This window comes from Lemur catta, chromosome 3 (assembly GCF_020740605.2).
Source record: "Lemur catta isolate mLemCat1 chromosome 3, mLemCat1.pri, whole genome shotgun sequence".
Classification (NCBI taxonomy): Eukaryota; Metazoa; Chordata; class Mammalia; order Primates; family Lemuridae; genus Lemur; species Lemur catta.
The window spans coordinates 9,680,967-9,704,317 of record NC_059130.1 but is presented as its reverse complement, the minus strand read 5'-3'; the positions used below and the strand labels follow the sequence as shown (position 1 = coordinate 9,704,317).

At 37.6% G+C, this 23,351-nt stretch overlaps 1 protein-coding gene across 1 annotated transcript in view; it reads left to right on the top strand.

Annotated features, from left to right (window-relative positions):
• VAV3 (vav guanine nucleotide exchange factor 3) overlaps positions 1-23,351 on the top strand; it is a 357,886-nt gene that overhangs the window by 179,416 nt on the left and 155,119 nt on the right. The window contains exons 10-15 of the mRNA XM_045546671.1: positions 3,860-3,955; positions 7,021-7,089; positions 8,741-8,827; positions 12,625-12,710; positions 14,284-14,416; positions 14,810-14,919. Of these exons, the coding sequence (XP_045402627.1) occupies positions 3,860-3,955; positions 7,021-7,089; positions 8,741-8,827; positions 12,625-12,710; positions 14,284-14,416; positions 14,810-14,919 (581 nt within the window). The remainder of the gene's footprint in view (positions 1-3,859; positions 3,956-7,020; positions 7,090-8,740; positions 8,828-12,624; positions 12,711-14,283; positions 14,417-14,809; positions 14,920-23,351) is intronic.

Genomic DNA, 23,351 nt, shown 5'->3' with positions numbered 1-23,351 from the left:
CTTATGCCAATTTTATAAAATATTTTAAGGGCTAGTTCTATAAAGTAATATGGTAGTAATAACAATAGTGAAACCTAATATTTATGGTCCTGTGTTTTACATGTATTATCTCACTAGGTCCTCCTGACTCTGTGACATATATACAATTAATTTTCTCACCTTATGGATGAGAAAGCTGAAGTTTAGAGAGAGTATGAATAATTTGCCCAGGTAGTAAGAGGTGTAGGATGAGTAACATAGATGTTAGATAATGTATATGTAGATTTAAAATGTTTACTAAAAGCGTAAGACACTTAGGGGAAGATGTCTAAAAAGGGCATGGATATTACCCATAAAAAGGAAAAGAAGACAAACACAAATACAAGGAGATTAAGTAGTATGAGGTAAGCACTATGTGTCAGGACTCTGAGTACGATTGAATCCACCCACTTCAGTGTTGGTAGGTGTGGAGAATTTATCTGAAGAGGCAACGTTTGAGTTAGGGGAAAGCTTTGATGGATGAGATTCTGTGGAGAACATTCTGGTAGAATTGGCATGTCTTGACCAGAAGAGTTGAGAAAGTTTGAGAAATGGCAAGTAGGCCAGTGTAAATAGACCACAGGGTCACAACAGAAAATAAGTCTGGAAATGTGTTAAGTGATGTGTTTTTGTACCCTAGATATATTTTTTTTTTCACAAGAGGAGTTCATATGTTCAAAGAACTGTTGAAAAACGATTGTTATATGAATTACCATCTTAAATGTATTATCCTTGCGTTTAGGTTTTCTTAAATTTCAGGTAGAGATATCTGGTCAGCTGTTCAATGACTGTGTGGCTTGTTTGACTCTTTAATAGCCCTTTTCCTACTCTTTGTTCAGTTGAGCAGTTAGGTCAGGGGATGAACAGGGGAAAAGGGGCAGATGATTTTCAAATCAGCATCCTTCATCGTTTCGGCTATCTGGTATGATTTCATAGCTCATATAACTCCCACAAAGGGAAATCGTTGTTTAGAAAGCTTGCATGTTAACAGGTAACCAAGTAACGGTACTAAATCTATGTCATGGATCTTTTTTCTCTACCTCATAGTACCCCTTGATGATGTTGACCTTAAGACTGGAGGTAGTTTGAGTCCCGACATTGTCAGTGCAAGGTGTTCCTGCTTCTCTTTGGAGAAGAGAGCCTCTTAAGTGTAGACCTGTAAGCCTCTTGACTCATTAAAATATGATGATAAAATAAAACTTTACAACTCATACATCTAGTTCCTAATAGAGCAACCATTAAAGCATTAAAAAAAAAAAAGATGTAAAATCATGGTTCAGGAGAGGAGTGAGCGAGTGTCAGTCATGCCTGCATTATATTCTCAGCCTTGTCTGAATGTTCCTCTTCCTCCTTTCAGAGTTGTCGTGAAAGTTCTGCCCGGCGCCCATACTCTGGGACTCTAAGTACTCAGTTTCTGCAGTCACTATCAGTCTTGGGGAAGGACCTCAGGCTGAGTTTGAAAGGTGCAGGGTGAGGTGCTGCTGACTGTCCTTTCCTCAGCTTAAAAGCCTGTACTTCTGACCACAGGCCTGATTTGGGAGTATTTAATCAGATATTTAACGTCACACTTCAACAAATACTCAGTTGGAACTGCCTACTGCAAGTCCCAGCGTGATGGAGCGGGTAGTTGCCTTCCTCCTGGTGTCTCCCTGCGTTCTTTGTGTCTTCTGTTTTGTAGTTATTTTTGTTCTTGTTGATTTTTTGTCTTTTTCTCTTCTGTCTTGCAACCAAGATAACATGGAGTGAAAGGTGATAGAGTCTCTTTATCTAGCCCTGTAAGCCTGGCTCATCCAACCCCATTTTCTTTTCTTTTCGATTATAACTGAGTTGAAGCTAAGAAGAGTAACTGGATATTTTAGAAGAATTTCTTCTGCCTGTTTACTTTCAATCCTTCTAAGCATTTTACACCTCAGTCTCCAGCCCCCAGTTTTAGCTAATACCAGCAATGTTGGTTTCTTTACTTCCTGAGCATGTAACTTAGAACTTAAAGGAACTAATTTTTTTTCCCAACAATTTTAAACTGACTTTTATAACATAATAAATTTTAAATGTATAACATTTCTGTTCCTAACACTGTGTCGGGAGGGCATGACGTAAGAAGGGTAAGCTACAACCTCAATTCCAAAGACCTTAAAATGCAGCTGGGGAGATAAGACCCATTCATTACAATAGTATTAACAGTTTAACCTCCTGTTTGAGACTCATGATCCAGAACTCTCTACAATCTGTAGAAGCAAGAAATCAGTTGAAATAGTTATCATTCTAATGAACCGCAGTAAGTGATAAGACACAAGCTAATATGTCAGGATGTGTCCCCAGTTCATTTTGCCTGAGATCTATAGTCAGACACACTCATTAAGTCACTATGGTCATTAGAGTTAATGGTGTTTGCCTAATAGCTCCTGATAATATATCATTCTATGTGCAGAAAAGCTAAGTGTGGGCAAAGGGGAAACATGTGAACAAAGAGTATTTTCTTAATCACACCTCCTTCCATGAACTGGAAGAGTCTCTGGGCTAGGATGTGCAATTGTGTGAGGATTTTAAAATTAGGTTGCTCAATAAAAATAATGTTTGTAGGGCTCTTTATTTTTGAACGACACTGCAGACATATGAGAAACAATAAAATCAGAAAAGTGACTTGTCCAAAATCACACAGCTGCAAGTTGTCAAACCTTAGCTTTAAATTCATGCTTTGACACTTCAAAGTATTTTCCTCAAAGTCATAGTTACTGTCAAAAGAGTTAACAAGTGAATACTATTTTTGAGTAAACTTTTAAGAAAGAATGGAAGATTAAAAAGATAAAATCTGAGGCTTTTAAAAACTTGGAGTCCAGTAGTAGGTTTATGCTTTAGCAAATTTTTAGAGTCAAACATTCCATTTCCTTCAGTTCAATAAGTGTTTATTAAGCAGATGCTAGATTCTTAGAGGGATAAAGGACAAAATATGCTGGAGATGATATTATGGGCCAGGCATGGTGGCTCACACCTATAATCCCAGCACTTTGGGAGGCCAAGGCAGGAGGATTGCTTCAGCCCAGGACTTCAAGACCAGCCTGAGGAACACTGCTAGACCTCATTTCTAAAAATAAAAAATAGAAAAATTAGCTGGGTATGGTAGTGTGCACCTGTAGTCCCAGCTATTCGGGAGGCTGAGGCAGGAGAATTGTTTGAGCTCAGGGGTTCAAGGTTACAGTGAGCTGTGATTGTGTCACTGCACTCCAGCCTGGGCAACATAGCGAGACCCCGTCTCTTTAGAAAAAAAAAGGTATTATGTACACCAATAATTAAAAGACCCCCACAAAGCAGAGAGAGAGAAAACAGTTTTGATTGGGTTTATTAGTAAAGGCCTGGAAATATAGTTCTTAAAGAGGGTGATGAATTGTGCTAGAGGCTGAGCAAAGCACAAGGCAGTTGGAGAGAACTGAATAAACTATGGCATGAGGGTGGGAAGGTTCATGGCATGTTTGAGTAGGGATGTGTTCTTGATGCCTGGTCCATAAGCCTACTGGGGGAGATTGGTGGAAGGGACAACTGTAGCAGTAAGCCGAGGAAGACCCTGAAGGGACACAGTTTTGCAGTGGAGAAAATAATTTTCATACATAAAATAGTTCTATTATAATAGATTCTATATTTGGAGTTAAAATACTCTAAGATCTCTTTGTTTTTTAATTGAAGATACTCTGTATTATTGAGAGAGAAGTATTGTTAAGGAAAACAGCAAAATATTTATTGTATGATAACAGTTCTGCTTAGGGCCTTTGCATCTTTATAATGTTTATGACTCCCCTTGAGAAAACTGACAAAGTTTTTTACAAGTTTTTAAAAATCATTTCATTAGGAATGTTCCAAAAGAGCAAATAATGGGAAATTTACTCTTCGAGATTTGCTTGTGGTTCCTATGCAACGTGTTTTAAAGTATCACCTTCTCCTCCAGGTATGTAAATTAAGACTATTTGTTTATTGCTCATTTATTCATTTTACAAAATATTAATGAAGCATCATGTGTGTTATGCATACTCCATGTTTTGGGCCCTATCCCCTTAAAATTTTGAATTATTATTATAGCTAAGTGGGAAATAACAGAACATCTGGGAATTTTTTCTTCTTTGTAGCAAAATGATTCTGTATCTGCCACAAGTCACATTTTGTGTCTTTCAAACAGTACTGGCTGAAAAAAAAATATGAAAAGCAAGGCAAAACAAAAATATCCTTTCAACCATGTCTTCTGTAGTTAGAAGTAATCATTTATTAGCATTTCAATGTTGTGATGCATCTGAATTCTGGCAGATTAATCATATCAGATCTTTTGCCTTCTAACAGTAAATTAAAGAGAATTGTGTCACATTCCATATTGCTTTCTACTGTACTAAATTATAATAAGACTACATTTATTTTGAAGTGATTCTTGTTATAACCCACAAAGCTTATGGTTTCCACGGTTAGTCCTCTAATGAGGGTGGAGAGTCTTATAAATTTAATTTGATAGCTATACCAGGAGACTCATTAGTTCAGCTCCAAAGAAATGTCATACTGTATTAGTCTGTCAACTCTGCTGATGCTTGTGAAATGTCATTTTAAAAAGATCTACTACCTGTACGTGAAATATAATTTTGAGACTGCTGTGCTTTGTACATCTGTAGCTGCAAAATTATTAGTCATCTCTGTTTTTGTTCTACTGAGAAATCAGAAAAATTCAAACCGTGATTATTCCTTAAAAATGCATTAAAACATTTATGAGACCTAAACTCAGAGCAACTTAATCAAATTGGATTTTATGAAAAAATAATAAGGAAGATTTAGGCAATCAGTTTCCAAGGCATCTTGGAACTAAAAACATTTCCAAAATAAGATAATAATTTATTTTGTTACTTCAGTGTAGTTAAATATTGATTGAAGAATTTAGAAGGTGCAATTTTTAAAGAAATATCTATTTTGGTCCTTATGGGGTTCTGCACAGACTTATAAAAATATAAAATGACTATACTTTTAAAAAAGTCAGTGAACTTCTCCCCCTAATTTCTCCTGGGTTGTTTTGTATTTTAAATTTAAAGTGTATGTTTAATTCCATGATGACTTTTTAAAATAGGAAAAGTCTTATTCTGGACACCACACATCGATAAAAATTCTAGAAATGGTTTTCTATCTCAAAATAGTATAGGGTAAAACTTATTTTTCTGGTGTGCAGAAATTTGTAGAACAAATGTGGTTGTAAATTTGGACATTCTCTACTTACTATACTAAAGTAGGGAAATCACTTGAAACGCTTTGTTCTGAAATCACAGATTTATAAAATTAGCATATTTTCTAGTGAGGGATTGGAAACTTTAAGAATAATTTACTATTTTTATTTAATAAAGTAAAAGTAAAAATAGAAATAAAAGAATAGAATTTCAACAGATTTATTATACTTAACAATTCTCTGTCAGTCCTGTTTACAGCAGGAAACACCAGTGGTATTTTTTGAGTGTCTTCCCTGTGCCAAACACAGCATTAGGCACTCATGATATATTAACAGTACAGCCCCTGTACTGATAGAGTTGCCGTTTAGAAGGGAGAAATGAAGTGTGAACTGTCAAGCGTAACACAGTAGGTGTTATGAAGGTACAGAGGTGGTGCAAACAAAGGCCTAAATAATTATACCTAAGGAGGCTAAGGACTTGAGCAGAGGCCTCTGTCACAGACAGCTCCCCAGAGAAGGAAGAGCAAGAGTTTGACAGGTGGATCAGAGAGAAAGAGCTTTCTAAGGAGAGAAACAACATTTCTAATGGGATTAGATATCAGAACATATTGTGGAGATTATGATTAATTTAGTATGAGTAGAATATAGATTGTTTGGGTGGAAGTGGGAGAGAGGAATTGAGAAGTTTGCAGAATTCAGATCACAAGGAGTCAAAGTGGGATGGGTGACAGCCCAGAGCCTTTGTGGAGCATCACAGAAGCCTAAATAGGGTAGAGCCACGATCTGATTTACATTTTAGAAACCTAATTCTGATGTCAATAACATGAATGGATTATATGAGGAGAGACTGCAAGTCAGAAGATCAATCAGGCTCTCATTATAATTACCTGTTTAAATAAGGGTGAGGACCTGACCCTGGGTAGTGGCAGTGAGGTTGGTTTCAAGGGGCAGGATCAACATTAACATCAACAGGACACAGGGAGAGGGGGGAGGGAGGAGTCCGGGACACCTTTCAGGTTTTGGCTTACGTGGGTGTACTGGTGGAAGTGCCATCATTCAATAAAACTTAAACAGGAACAAGAGTAGGGTTCTGGGTGAAGATGGATTAAGTTTTGGGCATGTTGGATTTGGGGAGCCTTTGAGATGCCCATATGGAACTGTTAGTTGCATGTGTGAGTCTGGGACTCAGGCGAGAGTTCTGGGTTGAGCACGTACATTTGAGAGTGATTGCCCCGTTAGGTGACAGTCAACATTATGAGAATGGTTGTGATAGAATTTGTACAGTATGTAAAATAAGAATAAAAGAAGACTGAGGTAAAAATGTAGGGCACGATAACTTTCTAAGAGGCAGACAAAGAAGAAACCATGAAAGACTGACAAATAGGCAGAAATTTAGGATGGACAAATAAACAACAACAGCAATAACAACAACAAACAGATCACCCTGATGTCCCTGAAATGAAAGGAGAGATGCAGTCAGGAAAATCAAAAGCTGTAGAGAAGTCAAATGTGATAATGGGTTAAAACTATCCATTCGGTTAGCATTTAAGGGATCTTTCATAACATTTGGGAAGCAGTGTCCATATAATGGTGGGGGATAGAATTCAGATTCATCTTAGAAAGGAAAATATTTCCAAGCGTGTCTCATGTTCTTTTGGTGTCTAGTTTGTCTTTTTACAGTTTGAAATTTTTGAAGGGAATGGAGCCTAGTTACATCAGATTTATCACATTATGGAGAGAAAAATTTTTGAACATGTTTTATTTCTTATGTCTTAGTTTTAATTTGGTGAAAGTAGTACTGAACTGTATCTTCCAAACAGGAGCTGGTCAAACATACCACTGATCCTGTCGAAAAGGCAAATCTGAAATTGGCTCTTGATGCAATGAAGGTAAGGCATATGTCTCAGTAACTTGTCTATATGTTTTATGGTTGCCTAAGAGCAATAGAATTTAAACTAATAAATATATATGATGTGCTAATATATTATAATACACATTTGTTTTTGATGGGGAGAGCTGGATCTTTTTTTACTGAAATAGATATAGTTGCATGGATTTGACTGTTAGACAAAAATACATAAAAGGTGTTTAAAGAGGTGTATTAAAATAACTTTTGTACAAGTGTGTCAACTTTCATAACCACCAGGAATGATTTTATATAGTGGTTTTATTTCATACTGTTTTCATGATTACTAATAGAAAACTGTTGGCTTGTATAAGCCGTAGGTCAGCTAGTGACTTGAGAGTACCAGTGTGACTTATTTTCCTCATATGAGGATGCCTGCCAGGTTTACCCTTGTGGAGGCTATGCAGCAATACAAGTGAATTTCACTTTGGGTTTCTATTTTCAGGTAAATCTGAAAATCAAGAACAGCAAGTAGATAAAAGCAGACATTTTGAACATATTGGGGGAATATATTAACATAAAACCTCAATTTCCACATTATGTTGAATAAAATTGATTTTGAAAGAAATAATATTTGCCTATAACTTAAAACATAAGCAAACATTTGTTCTTAAAAACAAAAATGGCAATGTGACCCTGCTCAGAGCAACGCATAATTTCTTAACTGTGTCCTTGTACCGATTTCAGTGTTAGCGTTGCTGTTTAGCTGATTTTAGTACCACTGTTGGGAAACATCACACATTTATTATTATAGAAAAGTCATATCAAGTTTCCAGTTTTTAAAGAAGTTGTTTATGGATACATCCTATGAAAAGTCAGACTTCCATTTAGAACGAAGTTAGGAACTGCTTTCTGCAGAGTTCTGTTCCTACTGTTGCAGATGAATTTAAGAGTAGAGAAAAAAAGAAAGAACTCAGAAAACAGGAAAATCTGGAGCACATGTAATAAAAATAGCTAGTTACAGTGTGGAGAGATTAGCTAATGTTTCCTCAAATATAAGAAAAGACACTTTAAAATAGGTGAAAGCACATGGAGAGACACGGCCAGCGTTTTTTGTTCACTTTAATTCATGAATTAAATTTAGTTCCATGCTATTTCATTCCTCACCTCTCCTTTATTTCTCCTTTATTAACCCTTTAAAATTGAACCAGCTTCCTTGACGGAACGCTTTTAGGAACTAAGAAGACATTAACTGTTCACAGAAAACTGTCTTGCTAGAATCATTGTCTGACTTTTAGTTCCTTGTTTCTCCCTGCTAATCCTTCATTATTGCCCTTGTTGTAACCTGTGCATTTCTCTCAAGGTCAGTCATTAACGTGCTTGGAACTTAAATTCTTCCGATCGTTGCTCTGCATAGCAGCATGTTTTGTTTTGTTTTTAGGGCAACAGCATCCTTACCCTTCTCAGGGGTGTGGCAAATGACGATTCTCCAGTCTTCCCAGCTGTACTCTAGGCATTGTTAAATTGCCTTTGAGATGGAGCCTTGATTGACTGGTTGTTCATTTTATTGTCACTGAAAAGTTATGGTGGTTACTTTTACCACTAATGGAATTAATGATGTGTTTTCTTTCAAAGAAGTTTGCATCTCTAATCTTAGTGTGCCTTCTTTTTGTACCCTTCTCTTTATTCTCTAGGACTTGGCACAGTATGTGAATGAAGTGAAAAGAGATAATGAGACACTTCGTGAAATTAAACAGTTTCAGCTATCTATAGAAAATTTGGTATGTAATTATCCTTCCATCCAGCTTCCCCTCACCCCCAAATTGAAGGGCATTCTAGGAGTTGTTGAAGACAAGATAGTTTACCTTCAAGTTTCTGTTGTTTGAAGTTTTTCCCCCGATTCCTCTGTTTGGCAGCATTTGCATGGATGACTGGTGGCGCCTGTGACTTGTCACTGTCCAGGGACTTTCTGCCCTTGCTTGTCACTCTCACCTTAGTGACACTCTGCTGCTCCTCCCAGAACTCTGAATTCTAAACATGGGAGTCCATTTTTTTCCTTTTCTTTTCATTTCCCCCATACATACTCATGGCTGATTGCTGTTCACTTACTAATTTTACACATATTTACTGAGTGACTACTATGCACCAAACACTTTGAGACTGGGACTGTAACTAGGAACCAGATGGTCTCATGATTGGAAGACAGTAAAAAAAGAGTTTAAAAATGCCACAGTGAGATTAGTGCTGAGAATTGGGTGCTATAAGGGAGGTTAATAAGAAGAGTCCTAGTTCAGATAACATGGTTAAAGTCCTTTTGAGTCATTTGCACTGAGGCCTGAAAGATCGGGAGAAGCCAGCCACACAAAGATCTGACGGGGAGCGATCCAGGCAGAAGCCATAGCAAGTGAAGTGCCCAGAGATGGGCAAGAGCCAGGTGTGTTCAAGAAGCTGAAAGGCAACAGTGGCTGGAACTGAGAGTGAAAGGAAGGATGGTGGGCCCTGAGGTGTGAGGGGCAGGGCACGGCATAGCGCAGCTTTGTGGGCCGAGGCACTGAGATGGGGTTTTACTGTGACTGCAGTGGGAAGCTTGAGAAAGGTTTCTGTCAGGGAATGTCACAGTCTGATGGACATTTCAGGAAGACCCTACAAGCAGACAGACCGGTCAGCAAGTTTTTGAAGGGTTTCAAGAGAGGCTGGAGGCCTGGGTTAACCTGTGGGCAGTGCAAATAGAGATGAGTGGATTTAAGATACGTTTTTGGTGGAGCAATTTTGTTGCTGCTTTCTCTGAAACATCGTGAGCCTGTCTCATTCTTTTTACACATACAGCCATGTCTCTGTTTCAAGACACCATTGCCTGCCATCTTCCCAGTCTAGGTGGCGTCTCATCATCTCTTCACATAGTGGCAGTTCCAAAACGTGCATTTCTCAATTCACTCTATTCCCAGACTTGTTAAGGTTTTCCATTGTCTTTAAGATTCCTCACCATGATATTTAAGGCCCTCGATGATCTGGACTTATACTATTTTTCTGAACTCATTTAGCTAGTAACTGCCCACATAGTTTTACATTGTGGATATTCCTCTGCATTATAAGGTCTCCGATTTGCTGTACGTTTATATAGTTCTGCCTTTGATAATTATCTTTGCAGAGCCTAGAATGTCTTTTCCCATTGTTCCCTATCTAATTTCTTCAAGGTCCACCTAAAATAAATCCATTTTCCTAATATGCCATCATTCTTTCCTCTTGGGAACTCCATAGCATATTGCCTGGATGGCTGTGTAGCATTTAAAAAAAATTGTGGTAAAATAACATTAAATTTACTATCTTAACCAATTTTAAATGTGTAGTTCTGTGGCATTAAGTACATTCACAGTCTTGTATAACTCTCCCCACTGCCCATCTCTAAAACTCTTCATCTTGCAAAATACTCTGTGCTCATTAAACATGAACTTTCTGCCCCTTCTCTCCCTAGCCCCTGGCAACTACCATCCTACTTTCTGTCTCTATAAATTTGATTATACTGGGTATCTCATATGAGTGGAATCATGCAATATTTGTCTTTTTGTCACTGGGTTATTGTAGGTAGCATAATGTCTTCAAGGTTCATCCATCTCGTGTTGTGTGTCAGAATTTTCTTTTCTTTTCTTTTCTTTTTTTTTTACATATCTGTTCACTTAAGGTCTGCTAATATATCATTGTATATGTATAATTCACATTTTCTTTATCTGTTCATTCATTGGTGAACATTTGGGTTGTTTCCCTCTTTCAGTTATCATGAATGATACTGTTCTTAATATGGGTATAGCAATAGCCATTCGAGTGCCTGCTTTCACTTCTTTTGGTTAATATGCCCAGAAGTGGAATTTCTGAGTTGTGTGGTAATTCTATGTTCAAGTTTTGGAGGAATTGCTATACAGTTTTCCACAACAGCTGCACCATTTTATGTTCCTACTAGCAATGCAAAAAAAGGGTTCCAATTTCTTCATATCCTCATCAGCGCTTGTTATTTTGTTTTCATAGTAGCCATCCTAATGGTTGTGAAGTGATATCTCTTTGTGGTTTTAATTTGCATTTCCTTAATGATTAATGATGTGGAACAACTTTTTCCTGTGTTTATTGGCTATTTGTATATCATTGGAGAAGTGTCTATTCAAGTGCTTTGCCCGTTTTTTTATCAAGTTGTTTGTTTTTTTGTCATTGGATTGTAGGAGTTCTTTATATATATCCTGAATATCATTCCTTTATCATACATGGTTTGCAAATACTTTCTTTTGTATGTAGCATTCTCACTTTGTTGATAGTGTCCTTCATGCACAAAAGTTTTCAATTTCGATGAAGTACTGTTTATCAATCTTTTGTTGCCTGTGCTCTTGGTGTGATATCCAAGAAATCATTGCTAAATCCAGTGTCATAAAACTTTTCTCCTGTTTTCTTCTGAGAGTTTATAGTCTTAGCTCTTACATTTAGGTCTTTGAAACATCTTGAGTTAATCTTTATATATGGTATAAGGTAAGGAGCCAACTTCATTCTTTTGCATGTGGATATCCAGTTTTCCTAATACCATTTGTTGAAAAGTGTCCTTGCCCCATTGAATGGTCTTGGGAATGTTGTTGAAAATCATTTGACCATATATGTGAGGATTTATGGCTCTTTACTGTTCTAATGGTGCAAATATCTATGTTTATGCCAGTGCCACACTGTTTTGATTATTTTAACTTTGTAATAGGTTTTGAAATCAAGTCAGGAAATGTGAGACCTTCAACTCTGTTCTTTTTTAAGATTGTTTTGACTATTTAGGATCCCTTGAGATTCTGTGTGAAATGGATACACAGAGTGATGCACAAAAACATCATTGGGATATTGATAAGGAACATTTATTTTTAAACTTTCTCATTATGGAGTTAATCACACATCTGTGTCCTCTATTAGAAAGGAATTTCTAGATGTTAGTGATAATTTTCAGTCAATTTCTTTTTTCCCTTAGCATGTACAATAGTGCTCATAAATACTTTAAAAAATTTGATTGCCTCTGGGGAAATAGCTCATTATTTTTAATCATTAAGTCAGAGCATGCCTAGCTCTGTAGACCAAATTAGGTTCTCGTTCTTATACTCTTCCTTCATGGCAATTGTGCATTTGTAACTGTATGCTTCTGTGGATATTTGTTCCTTCACTGGGCAGTATGTTCCAGGAGGGCAGGGTCTGTATCATTTTGCCCTGCACCTACAACAGTGGCTGCTATGTAGTAGATGCTCAACCAATATTAGTTGCTGGAACTTTCTTGTGATTTGGATTCTTCCAGGCAATTTTCTCTTTTCATAGCTAACTTCCCTTTTAAGATTATAAGTAAATTAATTCATGTTCTCGATATATCCCTTGGGATTATAAAGGACAGACTGTTTTTGAAAATGTATCATGTAGACATGAGCTTTTTATGGTAAGTATGCTGGAAAAAAATGTAAAAGTGATAAAATTTGTAAAGTAATGACATAGTTGTCCTGAGCAAATATATATGCTAATGTTTATTTCTGTTTTTATGTGATTATGAAAAACTCAGACATGTACATTTATATTTTAGAATCAACCAGTTTTGCTTTTTGGACGACCTCAGGGAGATGGTGAAATTCGAATAACCACTTTAGACAAGCATACAAAACAAGAAAGGTGAGAAAAGAAGACCAATACTGATTTTCAAAATAAGTAATTAGTATCACAAGATTGAAAGAGCCTTAAAAACAATTCCTCTAGGATGAAGAAGAGGAAAAAAGGAAGAAAAACAGAAGGACAGACCAACCCATAATTTCTAAAATTTTCCAACATAGGTATCTTAGGTATTCCGCTCTCTGTTCTGGTATCTGGTAATTTGTCTAAGTTCTTAGGAAGGAAATAACAAATACAGAAGATCAGCTGGGGTAAAAAAGTACACAATAAAGTGAGCAAAGAGAAATAGATAACTACCATAAAAACATAATTGATGTTTTAGAATATATTTTAAAAGAACTAAAAATAATAGAAAAATTTTCTAAGAAAGAATACTAAATAAGGACCACGTAGGATATGTTCTTGAGAGAAATTGGTAGGTGGAGTCCTTGAAGATTAGTAAGCGTGGCCTGGAGTCCTTGATTATGTATATATGTGATTGTCAAACTGATGCTTTTGTGGTTCATATGGCCACTTTCTGGAATCTTTGGAGAAGAGAAAATGAGCCAGCAGAGGGCAGCATCAGCTTTTGCTTCCACATCGATACCCTGGCTCCACAGGTAGCTCGCAGGAACCACATGGCCCTTAAACCACTCTGGGCGAAATAGACTTTAAAAGTGATGCAAGTATCAGAGCTCTGTGAATGTATTGTTATCATTGTGTAAAAAAAAATGTGTTTTAATCACTGAGAGTTTATGAAAATATACAAGTATTGGTATTGGATGATAGGGTTATAAGGTTTGTTTTCTCCCCCAATTTACATTGTTTCTAATAAGAAAAAAAATATTAACATGGAAATTTCACCAGTTTACATTTCTAGTTTGCATTTTGCTCCTACATACACCATTGTATTTGTGTTTCAGCTTGTCTATTAAATCACGAGGAATAACACGGAGGTCACAAGCACAGGTTCCAAAAATTAGACCTGCTAGTGAATCCTGCTCTGTGCCTCACTACCAGTGTGGCCTTGAAGAAATTATCTAACTTCTCTAAGCCTCGGTTTCCTCCCCAGTAAAATTAAGATGCTAATAGGACCTACCCAGCAGCTAGACCGAGGGATTTAAATTGAGTCATGTTTATAAAAGTGATGACTAGCACTTCTCAAGGAATTCTGGCTGATTCCTTGTCACTTTGGTAGACGTTAGCTGTATTGTTATCGTTAATATTATTCTATAAGTTTTCAGCTTTTAAATTGAAAAAGAAAGTAATTGCTCGTGGATGAGCTTTATGGCTTATCTCAATTGGTCCTTTAATCAACTTCGCAGTGTGCATATTGCTTTTAATATGATTTTGCCATTTTAAAATGAGGGAACTGAGGTACAGTGAAGACATTTACGTGGTAAAGGTTAGTGTCAGGATACAAACCGTTCTTAGGACGTCCGATTCCTCATTCTTTTTAATGTGTAACACTGCCTGTTGTCTTTAATGCAAAGGAAAGACACTTGGTTGGTTTAATTAAATCTTACCAGGAAAAAAAAATTAATGCACATGCTTCTAAACCATGTAAACTCAATCAATCACTGTCTCTTTTTCACAGGCATATCTTCTTGTTTGATTTGGCAGTCATTGTATGTAAAAGGAAAGGTGATAACTATGAAATGAAGGAAATAATAGATCTTCAACAGTACAAGATAGCCAACAATCCTACAACTGATAAAGAAAACAAAAAGGTGACTTCTGGGAAATTAATAACTGTAATTTACTCATAACTTTGAATATTCAGGAAAAGTATGCTAATACATTAATTTGAGATGTGGCTTACCAATCCAGATGTTTTTGTTTCTAGAGATTGATTAGGTGCATGTCTTTGTGAGAAATAACTGCACAATGCACAGCTGATCTGATCATTTCTAATGCCCTAATGATCAAGATAGTAACATGCATTTGGCATAGAAATTGTTATGGATATGAAGTTGACTACAATAATAAGTTTACTTGTTTAGTTTGTACATTGATAATGTTTTAAAGGGTTTTTGGATAGTTATGGTGGTGTTACTGAATTTGGAAACATGATTTTATTAATAAATGATACACATTAACCCAAAGAATATTAATTTTAACAGTGGTCTTATGGCTTCTACCTCATCCATACCCAAGGACAAAATGGGTTAGAATTTTATTGCAAAACAAAAGATTTAAAGAAAAAATGGCTGGAACAGTTTGAAATGGCTTTGTGAGTATTTCTACTTCTAAAAGTGCTTTTTTTCCTACTACTTAAAACACTTATGAATAATGAACAACAGATAAATGTACTCTAATACTTGTACAATGTGTATAGAGGCTGGGGAAACACTTTGCTCTGAGCATGAGTGCTACTAGGCTGTCTGCTTGATAATTTTGGTCTCTGAGGAGTCCTCTTGAAGAAAATTTGGTGAATTTCTTCAAAAAGAAGAAAGAGGGAGCTCTAATCTTCTGTTTGACTTTCTTCTCATAGGACCATTTTAGTTTAGTTTTTAGCAGCCTGAAAAAATATTAATTATTCTAATGATAAACTTTTAATGTAATTACTGTTTTTAAATATAGGTATTTAAATTAAATAGAAATAACCCCCTTGCATACATGCATAAATAGACACATATATATGCATTTATCTTTTTAATAAAATGATTGATTTTTTTCCTCTGTTTTTAATTCATTTTGTTTGAATCCTGGCTAAAATGCTTAATGTATTCAAGGAATGCTTTAAGGGCTTGATTTCTTTCAGTGTTCTTTACTTTTATTGAAGAGGAAACTCAACAAAGAGGTGGGAAATAAATCAGACCTGTTTCAAAAGGAATGGTATATAGAGATGTAATTACCTAAGAACATGTCTTTATAGGAGTTTCTTTTTAGTTTTGATGTCTATGGATTAAAAGGTGCCTAATGAGCCTTTTTTGGGGGAAACATGTAGATTACCCTGAAATAAAACAGTTGGCAAAAATTGAAATTAAGTGAAACCACTTTTGTGATTTGTTTCATTTGTGTTCTAGTATTATTTACCATTTGTTGACAAATTCTATCAGTTTTTTTTTTGTTTTATTTTACTTCGTTTTAAGAAATTCTCATGTTAATGTAAACTTGAGGCAGGATTAGAATGTTTTATTGTAGTTCTGAAAAGAGGAAAATAAAGATTCTCTTAAGATTATTTTATTTAATATTTTGAAAGACAAGATTGTATAGCCAAAATGTTTTTAAGCTTATGTTTCAATGTTTCAAGACCATTCTTGGTTCAGCTATAATCACTGCTGTGAACTGACTGCACAGTCTTAATTAAGTTAATTAACCTCTCATAGCCTCAGCTTCCTCATCTATAAAATAGGGATGATATATTTTTTTTAAATTCCAGATAATGTGTCAGTAGAATGCTAGTCAAATAGTACAATAGCAATCGTATGGTATTGAGTAATAGGTGATATCTATTGTTATTGCTATTGTTAATATTGTTTTGTATTGAAGATCCTAGTACACTTATGGATACTTATAAAACTAGAGGGCATCTTCTAATATACTGTTATAGTTCTTATAATTTGTTGATTATAATAATTAAACCAGAGGTTAGTACATTTAATGCAGTGGCTATACTACAGGGACCCACTTGGTTTGGGACACAAATGATGAAGTTGCTGACCTCTGTCTGTCTCTGATTAATAGCGGGGTACATCATAAAGCTGGGGTTTTAGTGAGACATCAGGAGTCGAGCAGTTGAAATTGAACTGATAGGATGCTCAGGCTAGTGATAACGTGCAAAGGCAGAGGTGATCTCAAGCCTTTGCTCTTGTGGGAAGGATGCTAGGCTAGTATTTTTCTGATGAGTTCTGTTTGGCTATATAATCTTTAGATGAGTGAAGGAATTTCTGCAGAGGAGGAAAGTTGAATTTCATGTCCCAGAGCAGGCAGCCTGCTTGGACTGTATGATAGAAATTATGGTGACTATTTTTTTTGTTGTTGTTCAGTTGCCATAATCTAATAAAAGAAAACTAAGAAATGACAATGCATGAAAAACAACAAGCCGTGTGTATATCCACAGAATGGCTTCTTCTCAGTGTTTTTAGTGTTAATATGGGTCTCTTGAGTTGTTCTAGAGCACTCTGGACTATTGCTTTAATGAATTCTGAAAAGGAAAGGGAGGCATTGGTGGGAGGGTGGTGGAAATTCAACGGAGCTGATATTTTTAAGACTGATGAAATGCTTTCCAGTTCTATTTACAGAAGATGACCTGCTGGTGATAGGATGACTGGATCATTTTTATTTAAAATACTTGCAAATCACCTTTAAGACACTTAAAATACTGCTCTTAATTTAGAACATTAAAAGAGACTATAGAAAAGCATGAATACCAGTAAACAATAAGTATCCAGTGAACACAAATCATCTCCCCAGAGGTGAACTGAATCTCAGCCTCGGTCTTGCCTAAGCACATCTCCATCCATGCTTGGGAGTCATGTTCTCTGACTCTCTTTGGCCATAACCACTTCCAGCATTTAAATACGCAGTGAACCACATCAGAACTTGGCAAATGTCTGTAGGAAAGGCGGAACAAAGAGAAAAGCAGCGGTGACCCACTTGGATAGAACAGGAAGGATTTTTTTTTCTTTTTTCTTATGAGAAGTGGCAGGACTGATTGCTCCTGAGCTTGTTGGAACAATTATTGAGCCAAAGAATGTTCATATGCTATAGTTCTGGGGACCATGCTCTAAAGCATATATTTAAATCTTTAAGAGGCTGATTGATATGCATTGCTTACGTTTATTTATTCCAAGAAGGCTTTTGTCACTAACTGTCTCTCACAATTCCATTTAGTCATCTCTGTGAAATAGGATGGCAAATATTTTTATTGGGTTAAGCTGGTTTTCATAATGGTGCTGGAAAACGTGGAGGTGAATGCCTATAGCAATGTTCAAAATGTTGTTACGAAGCTATGGATATGTTTTCCTCAAATCCATTATATCCTTTGTGCTTTTATGAATTCTTCTCTTAGATTTAAATTAATAAACCTTGTCACACCCATTTTATAGCTCAGGAAACTAGCAATCACAGCATTTCAGCAAATTCATATAAGTTTGATGCTATGTAGAGTTAAGGATCTTAGTTCACAAGATTTTTTTTATCCATGAGGGTGCTAAAGTAAGCAACTGGACTCAGATCTTCTTATCTAAGATTGGAGTCAGGGGTTTTTCTTTGTTTTTGTTTTTTTCCCCTGTTTATAGGACCTAGGGATCAGATCAAAACTGGGTACAATATAAAATAAGTAGAATAATAGAATAAGGACGGTTTTTAAAAGAAAAGTTAGGGAAAAAAGGTAAAATAGGAGGAGAAAAAAAGCTTTGCACATGGTAGAAATTGGTAGATTCAGAATCAGCCTCTGTAGTGTGTATTGAAGAGAAATGAAAGGCCCTCTTGGCCTGGAATTTCTTCTGACCGACCTGACCCAATTCTTGAAATTCTAACAATTCACATTTACTCCCTTGAATGAAGAAAGCCGCTTTGAAGATGCGTGTACCGTTATTACTGCCACTGTCTAAGATTTCTTAACCGTGTAGTGTTACGCCATGCTGAGTGGTACATGGATTACCTAAGGAAAAATAGCAGAGAGGTCAGTCATGTCTCCTGAAGTATTAGCTCAGGATATTTATATGTTAAACGCTAGGCTAATGGTAGCGTGGAGAGAGAATGGGACTGGGGGATGGAGATTCTGGAGCTCAGGCTGGTTACCTGGAGGCTGCCCCTGAGCTTTGTGCCTCCCAGGATGGGCCCCTGCCAAGGAGCTGCCCTGGGGGGCATGCAGTGGGGAGTGGGAATCTAGCTGTTAAACTCCACAGATCGCATTTAATCTGAGGCATGGTGTTTCTATCTAATTTATTCCCCATCTACTTCCAGAAGGAATTTGAAATCACTCACAATAAAAAGCACACATGCCACAGAATTAAAAAGAAAAATTTAAATACTCAGAGGTCAAAGAGAACAGTGTTTCCAACATTTTCTTCAAACTCAGGCTCCACTCCATAAGCACGTTCTCTTGAAATTTTACTTTCTGTAGTTTGTATGATGAAAGCAATAAGCATGTTTTTCACATTTCAAATATAAAGTTATTTCACCAAACATAATTTGTTTTAATCTAAAGATATTGCTCAGATATTCTGAATACCAGAGAGATAATTGCCACAGGAAATTTTATTCGTTCTGCAAATATTTATTGAGCACTTGCCTTGTTGCCAGACACCATTGGAAGTCCTGGGAATGTAGCAATGCGGGAGCCGTTGCAATTGAATTTAAATATTATTATTTCTAAATAGATTAATGTTCAGTTAACATATAATGGATTAAATTTCAGGTCTGAACTCTTGATAGTTCTATCCAAATCATCTCCCCCTCCAATCCCATTTACTGAAAAATCAATAGATGGAGGCCCAAGAATTGCCCTTGACGCAGCCCCTTCCCTCGGCATGTAATCAATCTCTCACCGGTCTCTGCAGATTAAGTACGACCATTTGCCTGTGTCTCCACTGCACCCCCTGGTTTAAGCCTTCTGCATCTCTAACTAGCTTCTGCATTCCCTGCTTCCTCCCAACCAGTCCATTCTTCACGAAGTATCGGAGCGATCTGATTGTGTTCTGCCCTACTTACAACCCTTTGTTGGGTATCTATTGTACTTGATATAATATCAAAATTCTTACCAGGATGTAAGAAAGCCCTGCATGATTTTATCCCACACATCTTTCCAGCCACATCTTACATCAGTTTTCCCTGTGCTCATTTTGCTCTAGTTAGATTGTATATTTCAGTTCCTGGAGAATGCCCAGGCCTCACACGTGAGCTCTCCCTGCCCTGGATGGTCTTTTCTCCTGTTGTTTGGGGAGCTGGTTCTATACCCTACAGGCCTTGGCTTTAAATGTTACTTTGTGAGGGAGGTCTCTCCTGACCCCTCTGCTAAATGAGCAACCCCACATCCCCATTATTCGTTCACTACCAGAATTGTATTGCCAGAAAAAAGTCATTCAGGCATTGTGTTTACAGCCTGCCTTCCATCCAGCAAATCCTCTGGTAGAGAGAAGCTATTACTTCACTTGTCTGCTCAGTTTTATTAACACCTCTCTTTTCTTCTCCTAAAGAGTATGGATTTTGGGCTGGGTGTGGTGGCTCAGGCCTGTAATCCTAGTACTTTGGGAGGCTGAGATGGTAGGATCACCTGAGACCAGGAGTTCAAGACCAGCCTGAGCAAGAGCAGAGCGAGGCCCTGTCTCTACAAAAAATAGAAAAATTAGTCAGTGTGGTGGTGCATGCCTGTAGTCCCAGCTACTTGGGAGGCTGTGGCAGGAGGATTGCTCAAGCCCAGGAGTGTGAGGTTGCAGTGAGCTATGATGACTCCATGGCATTCTAGCCCACATGATAGAGTGAGACCTGCTTCAAAAAAGAAAAAGGTTCTTTCTTGCTTATTACAAAAGAAGTGAAATTGAACTACATTGTTAGAGCTGGGAGAAAAGGAAAAGGAAATGGATCTGGGGATGGAAAGAAAGTTTTGGGTTTTGGCCAGGTGCAGTGGCTAAGGCCTGTAATCCCTGCACTTTGGGAGGCTGATGTGGGAGGATCGCTTGAGGCCAAAAGTTCAGGACCAGCCTGGACAACATAGCGAGACCCTGTCTCTAAAAAAATTTTTAAAAAGTTTTGGGTTTTGGTGTGAATGAGGCTCTGGATTAGCTATGGAGTCTAAGGGATTTGGGAAGGGGGAAAAGGCCTTTTGAGACACATGTCTTTGGACTCCGAATTGCATTACCTTTTATGTTTTTTGAAATGCTAAGTAAACAATGAAATTCCTTTTTGGTTATTTTGGTTGCTTTGTATGTACCTTCAATACTCCAAGGCTGAACTACCTGGGCTCTTGGACGAATGGAGTTACCCTGTGAGATCTGTTTATCTATATAACATCTCTTTCTTCCACTGGGCTGTGAACACCATGAGAACAGAGATCTTGTCGATGTCATTCACGTGCATGATCTGTCCTAGCACAGCACCTGGTTCATAGTGCACAATCTTATTGTTACTGTAAATTTGAAATTTTACTCTCTAAGTTTTCTGACAACCGAGATAAGAAAAGAAAAAAGACTTGATGAGTTTTGAATTTCTTATTGTCTGACAAAATAGCGGAACAGCCCTTGGTGGGGAGAAACTTTTTCTAGTATGATGAGATCCACAGTGTCTCTAAGGCAGGGGTCCCTGACCACAGCCGTGGGCCATGTACATCCCAGCACTGCTCTGCCGGAACACACCACACTCATTCATTTGTGTGTTACCTGTGACTGCATTCAAACTTAACTAGGACCAAACTGAGTGGTTCTGACGGAGCCAAAAACGTGGCCCACAGAGCCAAAAATATTTACTCTCTAGACCCTTACCAAAAAGTTTGCTGGCCCTTGTTCTAAGAGATGAAATTTGTTGTCTCAACAGATACTTATTTAGACATTGGAGAAGATCCAAACAGACCTCCTGATGAAGAAAATGAAGAAGAGCAGGGGGAGGGTGGGAGGAAGAAGAGAGAGGAGTAGTATTACTCGTAGCAGTAGTAGTAGTAGTAGTTTGACCCTGCCATAGAATTCTCTGACTTAGCTTCACGTAGATACTAGACGCATCTCTATCTAGGCAAAAATATAAACAAAATCAGTCTTTTAAATTTGCTGCCAGACTTTATCACTGTAAACATAGATCTTTCGGAAATTAACAACAAAGACTATCTTCTCTTGAAACACTCACTAGAGAGCTTAATTTTGAATTGATGTGTAATGTGACACAGCTTTATGTCTCTAAATCCCAGGATGGGCAGGGGGTGGGGGGGTGCTCTGTCTGGCCTGCCTAGTTGCCCCCCGTAAGGGAAGGGGTTTGGTCAGCAGCACTGGTCCCCCGCAGGAAGCAGCATATGGGGGGGAGGGGCACCCTCTGGGTACTTCTGAGGGTGTGGAGGACCAGTGGAAAAGCAGAGGGAACAGGTGCGTGATATAAGTCCCCCTGTGACACCCGTCAGCATCGCAAAACACACCCACTGTGACTAGATTTCATGTGGAAAATGGAAAAGGAGTGAAGCCTTTCTTCTGAGTCTGACAGGTGGAACAAAAAATCAAGAAAGCCACAAGCAGAAATGTGGACAGAGAGACAAATGAGAGAAAGTAGGTGGGCTCTGAGCATCACAGACCCTAAAACTGGAATTTGGGCCAAGCTCTGCCTACATCTACGAGAGGCAAGGAAGCCCCAAATAGCATATGAGTTGCATGTTTTTTCTGCAGTCCTTGGCATACAAATGAATGAGATCAATGCTACCTAAAAGGCAGACTAGATAATATGAAAACCACCCATCCTTCTTGGTTCCGTAAGTTTTATCCAAGCATCAATTCAAACTGCCAGAAAGAAAAATATCTGCAAGGACTAGCATCAGCTTAGTTGTGTACAAAAATGCCTTAGAAAATTTTGCAATCTCATAGTCGAAGGCTTATAGGGTGGGGAACCTGCAGCCTTCGGATTTCAAGGTTGTTCTTTTTTAAGCACCGAAGGAGGCAAGAAAAGCTTCATCTTTCTCGGCTGTACCCCTTTTAATAAAAGGATTTGTCCTGTAAAATTTGGATTCTGTCAAAAGGCCACACTGTGGGACCTAGAAGGCCACATGTGGCTTTAACGCTGCAGGTTCCCCACCCCTTGAAGAAAATCTAATGCTGTCGGTAGAGAAGATGGGTTTTTCAATGTCTCCTACCTAAGGATCCACAAACAAGATGATTTAGGCCACTTGGGAGGCTAGAGCAGGAGGATTACTCAAGCCCAGGAGTTTGGGCTTTTAGGGAAAGTAGTGAATATGTGTTACCAGTAAGTGATCTCAGCTGTAACCGAACTGTCCTCATGGCCTTTTGTAGAATTTGTTTATATATTTATTTAGTATCCGGGATTCCTGTTTAGGCCATCATGATGATTTAACTTTAAAATGCTCCCCACCCTACGCAAAGGAAAATAAACCTGGATTTATTACCTACATTTGGGATTATTTTTTACTGTCTAATTGAACATCCAAAATGTCTGCTCAAAGAACAGACTGCATCTATTCAGGTATCCAGTTTCATTAAGTTTTATTATGTGGTTTATTGGGAAGGACAATAGGTCCCACAGAATCCAGGCCAATAGCAGCACTGTGGTGAGCTTTTCTCTCTTCGGGAGACAACCACATCAACAGGAAACGTTTTTAATCAGTGATCTTTTAATCTTTGTGCTCTTGAAGCATTTTCTTCCCAGCAGCAATGCCATTTGTGCCTGTTATTTATGCTGAAATCTCCTCCCTGGAGAGCACACTGAGGCAAGCTAGAAGGGGCAGGGAAGACACTGGTGGTGGCAGGTTGGCCACAGGGTCAGCCTTCCTGGATGAGCTGTATGTGGGGATGACATTTTGACTGTGGTGGCACCTGCTTTGGCATTTTCTGGGTGTCCAGAGCCTGTCAGTGTCTTTTTGGAAACTGGTAGCTTTCGGCATAAAAAGCAAAATATCAGTCCACAAACCATCTCTATTTGTCTACCCATTTGTACCTGTGATTTTTTTTTTTTTTGGGAAATTATTTTCTCTAAAAATAACTTTTTATTTTTCTTCTTTCAAAGGCTTTC